The sequence below is a fragment of the Penaeus chinensis genome, chromosome 27, assembly GCF_019202785.1.
Source record: "Penaeus chinensis breed Huanghai No. 1 chromosome 27, ASM1920278v2, whole genome shotgun sequence".
Classification (NCBI taxonomy): Eukaryota; Metazoa; Arthropoda; class Malacostraca; order Decapoda; family Penaeidae; genus Penaeus; species Penaeus chinensis.
In genome coordinates, this window is record NC_061845.1 from 12371352 (window position 1) to 12383851 (window position 12500).

A 12500-nucleotide genomic window follows, 5' to 3' on the forward strand; every position below is an offset into this window, starting at 1 on the left:
GCAGTGATAGAAATATCTCTATATATTTTTTCTTTTTTTAAAAAATGTGTCATTATACGTTGATGATTATGGGTTACAGGTACAAAGTTTGGTGAAATACAGGTTACATATTTTTTGGAAGGGTTGAGGGGGTAGTATTCTCGGGAGGGGGATTTCTAGAAGAGATTCTTCTTGGGCCAGAACTGTGGTGAGAAACCTTGGTGCTAGAGGAAAAGACAGATGGGGAACCTTGGGGGAATGGATATCTGGGTTGAAGAATTTCAATGAATGAAAAATGTGTGGATAAGAGAGGAGAAACAACAACAATAATAATAATAAGAGTAAAATAAGTGAAGGACAGTATTACATGAAATATGGTAATAGCAGGTTGAGATATACATCATAAATAATCTTAGAAATATCAACACAGAAGAAAAGATACAATATTCTTTTGAGTAGGGAAGAAAACAAAAACAAAAAAAAAGGGAAAGAGAAACAACATCACAATGAGAGAAAATGTTTCACCATCACCTTTTTTGACATTCACAAAGGCAAAAGTTGAGTAAATTTAAGACATGAGATTTTCAAAAGATGGGACTGAAGGATTCTGCAGTTTTGGGGCAGGGAACACAGCAGATATATGTGCAGGAGAGAAAAGAAGACACTCATCTCTTCAATATGCTGATATCATAAGACTTTGAAGAAAAGAAAATGGTGCTAAAATAGAGGAGGGTCACTGGTGACAAAAAGACTATGACATCAAATGGGAAAAGGGGAGGGGCAAAGGGGGGGGAGTGATGTAAGTTAGGATCAAACATGATGTCTGAGAGGCCACGAGTGCCAGTCTGTGCAAACCAGGCGCCGTGGCAATGAAAGAGTAAGTGAATTAAACATGGACTTGCCATGAATAATGTTTAGAGGTATCATACAGGTTAAACGGTATCATTTTAAAATTGTTTATATAGGCTCTAATATAACCCTTTGGAGTATATTTTTATGATTGTTGTGGTGTGTGTATGTGTGTGTATGTGTGTGTATGTGTGTGTGTAGTGTGTGTGTGTGTGTGTGTGTGTTTGTGTGTGTGTGTGTGTGTGTGTGTGTGTGTGTGGTGTGTGTGTGTGTGTGTGTGAGTGAGTGAGTGAGTGAGTGAGTGAGTGAGTGAGTGAGTGAGAGAGTGAGTGAGTGAGTGGTGAGTGAGTGGCGTGAATGAGTGAGTGAGTGGGAGTGAGTGAGTGAGTGAGTGTGAATAAATGATGAGAGCATTGGTGTGGTTGGTGAATTTTTGAGTATGTGAATGAGTGTATGTTTGTGTGGGTGAGTAGAGAAAATTAATGTAAGTGAGCCAATAAGTGACTGATTGATTGACTGATTGAATGACTGAGTGAGTGAGCGAGTGAACGAGTGAGTGCCTAAGTAAGTGAGTGAGTGAGCGAGTAAATGACTGAGTATGTATGTGCATTCTGTGTTCCCATGTGTATGTGTATCTTGTGACAATGATGAATGAGTACTCAGGCACTGTGTATGCTGATGACCCTTAACTGGCGGCTGAGCTAATGTATCTGAGATTCTAAAATGGATCGCTCTTGCCCGCAGATGCAATTGCAGACATGGTTTGTTTTTAAGATATTTTATTATGATGTTGCGTATGCCAGCATTACATTGATAAACACTCTAAGAAAGTAAAAACCCTATAGTTTTGTTTTGTTTTATACCCATGCGACACCAAGAAGGGTAGGTCAGGTGAGGTCAGGTCACATAAAGGTCTGTGGGCACTTAGGTCCTATTTGTCCGGCAGTTACCAGGACAGTGACACAAAAGCAAATGAAAGGGCTCCTCCGATTTCAAAAATCTTTTGGTGAGGATTTAGAGAGTAAAAAAAAAAAGTTAATTTTCATCATCAATGGCAGTCTCGAGGTGGAATCTACCCTCTTTGGAAGGTGTACCAGAAAACTATGCGGAGAACGAAGCTCTCCTCTCATTATCGTGATTAGTAGGCCAGGAAAAGAAAGACCCAACCCTACTTACGCTTGTGTCTTAGAGGTCATGTAGCCCATCAGCCCTGTGGGGGTCAAAACTCGTGTCAGCCTCGACCAGCTGAGGTCACTTTTAGATATGGATGAATTCGGTGAACTGGTGAAAGAGTTCGAGGATAGAGTGGTGATTCTCCTTATGGTGAGGATGGAGGTCTTTTTGTGAATGGAAGGTGAAATGGAGGAAATAGAGAGAGAAATGACCGAATAGTCAGGAAGGGGAAGAAACAGCAAAGACCAATGGCAAAGTGCTGGGTTAGGTATTGATATGGATATATGACTACTATCAAATGAAGATGCAACACAGATATGTTGCATAAATAAATAAATGACTAAATAAGTATAGACTTGATTACCCTTTTTTCAGAACAACGATGATCTTCACACCTGATAGTAAAATTGGATGACACTAAACCAATTATAGAACAAAACTGAAAAGAAGTATGAGATAATGGCTCACTGGCGGTTCAAAAGGGAGAGGATTCAGAGATAAGGATTGGACACGAGATGTGTGGCTGTGTGTGGGACACATGAGATGGGGAATGAGTGACAAATGGATGGTGTGGAAACTCATGACAGCATGTGTTTGTCAGCAGATGAAGATGGTGATGTTGGAGAGGAGGAGGAGGAACTCCACCATCCCTCACCATAGCCAACCTACGCCTGGTTGCTCAGACAGACTTGTGGTTTTACAGAAGTGAGTTATAGGTAAGACTTTGTTTGTGACAATGGTGAGGAGAAGAGTTAGAAGATGGCAATGTTCAGAAGAAGAAAAAAAGTATTAATTCAATAACTATTCCATATAATGTCATGGACCAAGTGAGACATAAATGAGACATTGCTGTTGTGAGATCTGATTCTTTTTAAGAGCATCTCTCACTCGATAACATGTTGATCTGTGGCAACAAATGTGTAGAGAAATCAGTGGTCAAGAAAAAGGAAGAGGATCTAACTACCTAAATATTGACCACTTTGCAATGTGCTGAACTTTTGCAGTTTCCATAATAAGGGGAAGATGGGGCCAAATCTACAAAACCTTGCAAATCACTCAAACAAACAGTTGCGTGTGTGCAAACTACGGTCAAATCATAGTAATTATTACACAAGGAGCTTCTTCATATACGGGTGCAAGAGGTAACAAGTAAAACTATCAAGAATAATTCATGCCAGGGGAAATTAAAAAATGCAAGGAACCATCATCGTGGATACGACAGAAAAAGACAAAAAAGAAAAAAAAAGAAAGAAGATAAGAATAAGACAAAAAATGAGGTCTTGGCATCACAAAAAACAAATCATAAATAGGTGAAGAGCAAAGTCACTCGTCCATGGCTAGCTATGTAGTGCCACGTCCACTCGGGGAAATCAACCAAACCTGAAACGTAAACACCAGAAAGAAAACAATAATAAAAAAAGGAGAGAGAAAAAAAATCAAAGGGTGCAATTAAAAATACATATTACGTTGGTATTCAAATGGTACCTAAGACTGTATTCGGCTACGTAACATGCCATAGCCGTGAGGTGGATACGAAAATCAAAATTAAAAAAGGGCCAAAATTGGGGGTCGGGCAGTCAATCGCATGTGTGCCAGGGATCAGGACGGATTCACGGGACTTGGTGCAAAGGATTGGATTCCAATTTGAAGGACACGGAAGGTATGAATGAAGGGGTCGAGGGCGAAGGGTTAGGGCGGGTTCGAGCGGCTGCTAGAAATGTACAATGATAACTGACTAAGAATAATGGCAACAAGAATACATTCAAGGGGGTAAATGCAAATAAAAATCCATAAATTAATAATTGTGACCAGGCTCAAAATGGCTCCATGATAGGCATAAATGTTGTAGCATGTACACTGCGCATGGGGGGATAAGGGTGCGGGGAAATTCATGGGGGGAGTTGAGGGTATAAAGGAGGTAATCATTTGCATAAATGGGTTAAAAAAGGGGAAGAGGGGGGGGGGGCATCGCCACGCAAAGCTGAAGCGCAACTGGGATATAATAAAACTAACAAAAGCAAAAGTATTCAGTTCTATGTAGCATTTGGGGTGGAATGGGGAATGGGAGGTAATGTAGTGGCTCCTAGCTGGATGAGGAATATGGGAGTGGGGAAGGGGAGAGGAGACATTTTTACCTGCTTTTATTTTTTTTATCATGTTATGGGGAAGGGAGGGAGGGGGAACAGGAATTAATAGTGGGGAGCCTTTGCCACGCTGATATGCTGATAATTAAAAGGAATACATTGTACATGGTAAAATGCTACTATCAGTTTTATCAATAATATTAATTTTTAGTTGAAACGGATGCGGTGACTTGTCAAAGATCTGTGGAGGTCAGATGAAAACGTTGGATTGAGCCTTTAAGACACGGGATGCTGAGGGACACTTTGGTTGGGAGGACGCCTGAAGGACATCGACTCGCTGGGAGGAGGACGTCTGTGCTCTGTAGGACGTTGCTGTTGAGTTGGCCGCAGAGAGCGAGAGAGCTTCATGGGATGACAAGGAGGAAAACAAAGAGCCGCTGAGAGCAACTGGGGATGAGAGCTCGACCGTGACACCGTTATCGGACGAAACGCACTTGGCACGCGCGCGAGTGCCTGGTTACCCCGTGGCCTAGGGAAGTGCTGACCACACCATGCCAGGGGGAGCGGGGCGGGGGTCCTGCTGCCCCACCCCACCTACACTAGGCAGGCAGCTAGCTAGCCGGGTTAAAGCTCGCCGCTATTACTCACCGGCAAGGAACATGGCTTGTCGAGAACGACCAAATCCTCATCTAAATGTAATATCTCAATGTTTCGCGCTAACACCGGCGTCTCATGTCTGCAATGGCAACCATAACACGAACTGCGTTTAGCATCTATATTAACCAAAGATTAGAGGGAAAATAAAAGGCACTGATCTATTATTAGACAATGCAAAACGCGTTCTAATGGAAATGCTGGAGGTTTCTGCTAAACATATCCAGGAAAAGCTGCGGCGGAGGCACCAACACTCTGAAAACACCAAGATTAGCGACACAGGGATGACCAGGCCCACCATCGCCTCGATTCTTTTCATTTGTGTGTCAACTCTGGTTCACGTTCGGAAGCCCCAAGTCTCTGTGTCCTCTCTTGCTTGCTAACTTGCTTTTTTTTTTTTTTTACTACCAGATCTCGAATTTTTTGGAAGAGGAAATATAAATAAACAGCTTTGGTTTATGTTTCTCATAAAAACTTCACCCTCTACATAGATCTCGAGTGAAAACGATCTTCGTAACAAAAATGCAGACTCATGATGACCCATCTAAAAGTAAAACGTGATACCATTTTCATATGTTTCATTTATTATCATTATATATATATTTTTTCTAGCTTATTTCATTTTCTATGTGTCTAATACTAAGAGCTTGATGTGTGATCCCCTGGAATTTATACACTTGATATGTGTGTATATCTATGTGTATCATAAAAAAGCAAAATAATATTGATCATTCAGGGGTCAAGCCATATTGCCTCTATTGGGGGATGGATAGGGAGGGGGATGGGTCATGCATAGACCTTTTCCTTTCAACTAAATTAGAGAGAAAAAAAAAACAAAAACTAAGTGGGGGAGGGAAAGTGAAAAGGGGGAACTTACAAAAAATAAAAACAAGAACTCGAGTGCAGGGGGTGAAGATATCGGGCTGGTGATGGTGGGGGGAAGAGGGGGGGGAGGCCGACAGAGCAGATAGGGGGTTGGGGATGCTTAACAAGAGACTTTGTGGGTTTTACAGTGACTACAGCGAAGTGAGATATTTTTTACAGTGAAGTCAGGAACAGCGCTTGGGTTTTCCGGGTACAGAACGAGCGATGCTGGGACTCCCATCCACACTCGCCCGCATCTCATCTCACGTTGAAATCCCTCCGATAAAGATAAGTGAATAAATAAATACCCGACCTCTGCTGGTATTTGATTATTTCTTTATCCCTTTATGGAGAGACTGTCCCGAGCCGAACACTTCTGTTATGGATTGATACCATCACGTTTCCTTGGGCGGCGCGTGAGAAGAGTGAGAGGAAAAAAAAAAAAAAAAAAAAAAAAAAGGAGAATAGGCCAAAAACGAACCAAATTTTGTATGGTGTACAGCAAGAATGAAAAAAAAAAATCTCTCACTCTCCGAAATATGTGGCGAAAACACTTAACAACCAAAATAACAAATAATGACAATAACAGTAACATATAAAACACCAAGTGAGAAGTGTCGGTGGTGGGCGGGGGGGTCTGTGAGGTGAGTTGCGGGCGTGAATGAGAACTACATCTAATATTGTGATGGTCTTTTTAATTCTTATGTTTTTGGGAGGAGGCGTTTTCCTTCGGGCGCCACTTACAGGGATGGAAGCTGGCTTGTCCACAACCACAAGATCCTCGTCCACATGTACGATGGGGATCTGCTCGCTCGTCACCGGAACCTCGTGCCTGAAACCAACGACGCTCACACCTACAGCACGCCCACACTCGCCCACGTGGCTTGGGTGGGCGGGGGCGGTGATGTGCGTGTGTGTGCATAATATGTGTGTGTGTGTGTGTGTTGCACCTCACTCTTTTATGTGAGGATGGGTGTATATACCTTGTGTGTGTATTATTTCCACGATTGATTCTCTCTCTCTCTCTCTCTCTCTCTCTCTCTCTCTCTCTCTCTCTCTCTCTCTCTCTCTCTCCTCTCTGTCTCTCCCTCTCTCCCTCTCTCCCTCTCTCCCTCTCTCCCTCTCTCCTTCTCTCCTCTCCTTCTCTCCTTCTCTCCCTCTCTCCCTCTCTCCTTCTCCTTTTCTCTCCTTCTCTCCTTTTCTCCCTATCTCCTTCTCTCCTTCTCTCCCTCTCTCCTTCTCCTTCTCCTTTTCTCTCCTTCTCTCCTTCTCTCCTCTCTCTCTCTCTCTCTCTCTTTCTCATTCTCCCTCTGACTCCATCTCCCCCCCCCCCCCTCCCTTCCTACTTTCTTTTCCTTACCTCCCGTCTTATCCGCCCTCGCTCTAGCCTTCTATAACTTTTTATTTCTTTTCTTCTCCTTTCATTCTTGTTCTCTTCTTCTCTCACTCACTATTCCGCTCTCTTTCCTACACCCCACCCCCTCTTTATTCCCTCCCTTGTAGTGCCCTCTTTATTTTCTTTACTTTCCCCCTTGTCTTTAACTCCTCCTTCTCCCTCTCACCTCTTCCTCTCCTTTCTGCCTCTTCCTGCCCCTATACCCCCTTCCTCCCAACCCCTGGCTCCTCTCCTTTCCCTCTACTTCCTATCTTTCTTACTTTCCTTTCTATTCTTTCCCACTTTCTTCCTCTCTCTCCCCTCTTCCCATCCCTTATTCCCCTCTTTCTTTCCCACCCCTTTCCCTCTTCCTCTTTCTTCGCCTCCTCTTTCTCTCCCTCCCCTAATCTCCCCCCTCTCTCTACCTTTCCTTTCTCTCCTTCCTTCCTATCCCTCTCCCTCTTCCTCTTTCTTCTCGTACCTCCTTCTCTTCCTCCCTACCTTCCTACCTCCTCCTCTCCTTATTTTCCTTTCAATCCGTCTCTCTCTGTTTCTCTTCTCTTCCTGTGTGTCACTCTCTCTCAGCTCTTTCTCTCTCTCTTGTTCTCACCTCTTAACCCTAATTATGTCATTATGATAAACTAATTAGCAAATCTACAATACTTGAATAGGCAGAAAAATAATATTTGTGAAACATATTCAACAGTTACATAATAATAAATATCTAAAAAATCTACAAAGTGAAATCCAAAGTGATTTAATATTTTTGAGTACAATATATTCCTAAACTTTAGTATTATAAAGCTCTATTCAATAATAAATGTAATTTCTAAAGTCATAAAAATCTAAGATTTATAGATAATGAACATGCAAGTAATATTTTTGTTTTCTTCATAAAAGTAAAAGAACCTTAAGACTTAAAATACTACATTATGCTTTTTAAACTAAAAAACAAACAATCTAACCTTTTATTGTTTTCATATATTCAAAATAATTCATACTATAATTAATTTACCTATTCATAACTAATTTATTTTCTATCTATTTATCAATTTACTACAATCAAATTTTTAACATATCAAATTATCCCCAACGTAGTGGTTAAATTTTTTGGCTTCTATAATAATTTCTTTATATATCTTAGAATAGTCTTTCTAACATGTCTATCGATCTCTCAATAAATTTACATATATTTATCCCTTGCCAAATCCGTATCAACATATCTACTTATGCATTACCTTAACCAACTCATTTCCCATGATCAACATTTGCTTCTTGTTAAAAAAAAAAATAATCCTTCAAACTATCCAAAATGAACTCACCCCATCTTCTTTTCTTTTATGATTTTTCGAAAGGAAGTCATTTACATACCTGTGCACGATGTTTGCGAGTAAGTCATTATGTTTGAGGCGGTAGTCCACGTCCACTTTCTCGTAGTTGACCGTCAGGGTCCCACTCTTAATGCATCGCTCCTGAGGGGGGTGAAGGAGGGGAGATGGAAACAGGGGGTGGGGGAGGGGAGGTGGAGGAGGGGGTGAAGGAGGGGTGATGGAAGAGGGAAGAAGGAGGAGGGAAAGGATGAGAGTGAAGGAAGAAGAACAAGATGGAGCAGGCGAGTGACGAAGAAGAGGGGAGAAGAGAGAATGAGAAGGAAGAAGGAAGTGAAATGTGGAGAAGAAGCGTGAAGGAGCAGGATCGGAGAGGAGAAAAAACAGGATACAAAAGGAAGAAAACCGAGAAATGAAAATAAAGAAAGGGATACAGGTATAAGGGTATAAGGTAAAATAAGAAAAGGGGGAAAAAGGAGAAACGAAATATAATCCAAGACAACAAAAAGGACACGAGGAAAGTGTACGAACAGGAAGAAAACGGAACAAGAACATGGATAAAGCGAAATACACAAGGCCAAAGGAGCGTTAAAAGCAGGGTACGAAAAAGGGGAAAAAGCGAGTACGCGCGAGAGGGGAAAGTGGCAAAAGCGAAAGCGGGGGAAGGCATAGGAGAGGAGAAAAAGAGAGAGAGGGGACGTCAGTGGAAAAGGAATTCGATGTCAGAGTAGAACAAAAATGGGAGAAAGAGGAAGAGGAGGAGAGGGGAGAGAAAACAATGAAATAAATGACGTTTCATACTTTATATTTATTTTCAAAGAATTTCATATCTTGATCCAAACTTTAATCCTTTACTGCGGATGATTGTACAAAAGTCTGTGTATATATATATATATATATATATATATATATATATATATATATATATATATATATCAATGAATCAACAAAATAGCTCTTTACTACGATGCTGTGAATTAAGTTTATTTACACTTTAGTTCCAATAACAGCGTGCCGCTTTTAGGCCATGTGGCAGGTGGCTGTTTTAATTCATCCTCAATATTTAGGTAACAGATTATAGATCGTGACTTATGATTGCTTATATAGAAATGCTATCATTAAAATTGCATTTCATTCTTAGAAAGCTTTAACTTTATTCTTTAATAGCATCTATCTATCTATCTATCTATCTATCTATCTATCTATCTATCTATATATTTCGATTCACATTTACCTTTAGCAATATGATATTCATAAACTGTAGCTTACAAAACTAACTGGATATCATAACAGAAGCACACGTCCTACAGGCTATACTTACATACTCCTCGGCAGGATGTGCTCGAAACTCTTTGGCGAACACGTCAAGGATCTTTTCTCCCACCCAGCGTCCTTTGGTGAAGGTGGTGAACGTGAAGTAATAGGGATAGACTTTCCGCAGACCTGTTAGGGTGTGGACACGGTTACTAGTCGTGGGAAGGTCAAACTGTTTTTTTTTTTTTTCTGAGTATGTATGTATATTTATATTTATGTATGTATGTATGTATGTATGTATGTATGTATGTATGTATGTATGTATGTATGTATGTATGTATGTATGTATGTATGTATGTATGTATGTATGTATGTATGTGTATATATATGTATACATTTGTATATATACATATATATGTATATATATACATATATATGTATATATATACTGTATGTATATATACACATATATATGCATAGGAGTATGCATGTGTGTTTGAAGAGTGACTGTGTATAAATGTGCATGCACTTTCTAGCTGCGTTCAACGTTGAATCATAGTCTCCCCGTCTTTGATCTCCATTTTCTACGGCGGTAAACTCACCATTTTCTATGTAGTAAGAAGTTTCGTTGTAACGCTCCTCGGAAAACCCAGGCCTTTTTGCCTTCAGAGCCTTCGTCTCAAGTTTGGCCTGAAAGGAAGAAAATTTATATTTAATTAAACAACCCTTTGTGTGACGTCAGCACAGACACTATATGCCTAATGGCACCTGAATTAAAGCAACATGCGACACGCACTTCTAAGATAATGATCTCAACCTCCAGACGATAAAAAAACTCAAACTAAACCTTGAGAGACTTTCTAGATCATGAAAATAATTGATTATGCTCATATAATACTTCAACTCCCTCGCACGACCCATCGCTTTCAGGTGGCGCTCTTGTTGACAACAGATAGTCATGGACAAAATTAGGTCGCCATACCACCTGCCTCGCCGCCCCACGTGGCGCGCCAGGTAAATATTAATCTTGCTGGGTTTCTGGCCTGCGCTACAACGCCCACTTGCTGTCAAGCTTTCTGGTCAACATTCTCATTGACTTCGTAGTCTGTCCGTGAATTTTGTATTCATTTGAGACCATTTAGATTTCCAAGGTATCTTCTGGCTCTTAGTCCAGGGGCGGGACATAAGTGCAGAGAAGAATGCGACGAAGCCAGGGAAAGGGGATCGAACGCCACCGCCGGCGAGGAGGGATGGGCGAAATACCAATCTATTTCTGAAGAGCTGCCGCCTATCAGGACGTAATCACAGAGTCAGCAACTATTCCTCCGGCCATTAATTCAACAAAACCGAGTTATTAAGAGCAAGAGCTGATATTCGGCGCTGAATGAGGTGCGCCGCCACCCAAGCTCCGCGACAGCAAATGTTAGGAAACCTTTCTCGTGGCCCGACAGGATGTTTACCCATGATGCCCCACACCAGTATATGGAGCCCATTCTCGTCTCGCCTAATGATCGGAGGACAGAAATAACTGCACAAGGTCACGACCTTACACGTGACTCGTCTCCTGAATGAAGATTAAATAAAAATAAATCGAAAGAAATTCGAAATGCGTATGCTGGTCACTCCCGCCGCGCCCTCGCCCTCGTATCCCCTTCCACCTCCCAGCCTCATTACCGCCCAACAATGCTAACAAGATCGTAAATATGCAGCGGGGTGAGGTGCCTGCTGGCGGTGCCACCAAAGTGCCACACCAGCCTGGCACCTTGGCATCGAAGCGCCCCCCGGGAGGTGCGTCTCCAAGAGCATCATTTGTTTACCAATATAGAAATGCGAATAGTTTGCCCCTTTTTACCTCTGATTTGAAGATACCTGTGCCCGGAAGATGACGTCACAGGTGCGTCAAGCCTTCGTAATAATGTTCGCGGCGGGTTGTTTACAGGCAAGTGCAAGGAAGACCTTTTTATATAAATATAATCCGCTCAAGATGTTTATGAAGGGAAGAATGAGGGGAATTCGGGACTATATACGGCCTGCTTTCGGGAAGGGGAGAGAGAGGGGGGGGGGTGGGGCTCCGTTGCTCTGGCTTCCCTCGCTTCCTCTATTCGCTTCTTCGGTGTTTCGCTTCTATTCTGTGCTTGGCCTTCTCTTCGTTTCCCCCTTTATTTCTTGGTTTATCAGAGTAATCTAATCCCTTTCTTTTTTCTTACCATGTTTCTTCTCTCCCTCTCTTCGTTTATCCCCCTTTCCCGACATCCTCCCCTCCCTTCCTGCTTCCCGCTCTCCCTTCCTTCCTTCCTCCTTTTTTGTATTTCTTCCTTCCTCCCTCCTCACTCCCCCCCTTCCTTCCTTCCTCCTTTTTTTTTCTTTCTTTCTTCTTCCTACCACCCCCTCTCCCTCCCTCCCTCCCACCCTTCCTTCCTTCTTTCTTTTTTTCCGTTCCCTTCTCCTTCCGTCCGTCCCTCCCTCCCTCCCTCCCTTCCTTCCTTCCTCCCTCCCTCCCTTCCTTCCATCCTCCTTTCCTTCCTTCCTCCCTCCCTCCCTTCCCATTTCCCTCACCCGCTCTTTTCCCTCCTCCCTCCCTCCCTTCGCGGATGCACAGAAACGGGCTCGCTAGGCGTCATCAGGCACTGGGTATCAGGCACACCTCATTATGCATCGGGCGAAGGCAAACTCCGACATCCCAAGGCAACAGAAGAGATCAAAGAAATGATATAAGAAAGATATTGCAAGAAATCAATGAAGTTCGGTAATAAAGAGGGAGGGAGGGGGAGGGAGAATTAGAGAGAGAGAGAGAGAGAGAGAGAGAGAGAGAGAGAGAGAGAGAGAGAGAGAGAGAGAGAGAGAGAGAGAGAGAGAGAGAGAGAGAGAGAGAGAGAGAGAGGGAGAGAATGAGAGAGGGAGAGAATGAGAGAGGGAGAGAATGAGAGAGGGAGAGAATGA

General features: G+C 42.3%; 1 protein-coding gene across 4 annotated transcripts in view; it reads right to left on the reverse strand.

The window, feature by feature from the left end:
• LOC125039682 (uncharacterized protein C18B11.02c-like) overlaps nt 1–12500 on the reverse strand; it is a 592850-nt gene that overhangs the window by 14231 nt on the left and 566119 nt on the right. For 3 of the 4 annotated variants that reach the window (XM_047633879.1, XM_047633877.1, XM_047633880.1), the window contains exons 3-6: nt 10163–10250; nt 9628–9749; nt 8350–8450; nt 6348–6435 (exon numbers count right to left, since the gene is read on the reverse strand). In XM_047633879.1, coding sequence (XP_047489835.1) covers nt 6348–6435; nt 8350–8450; nt 9628–9749; nt 10163–10250 — 399 coding nt within the window. Of the gene's footprint in view, nt 1–4733; nt 4822–6347; nt 6436–8349; nt 8451–9627; nt 9750–10162; nt 10251–12500 lie in introns of all 4 variants that reach the window. The other variant, XM_047633878.1, reaches the window with a different exon arrangement.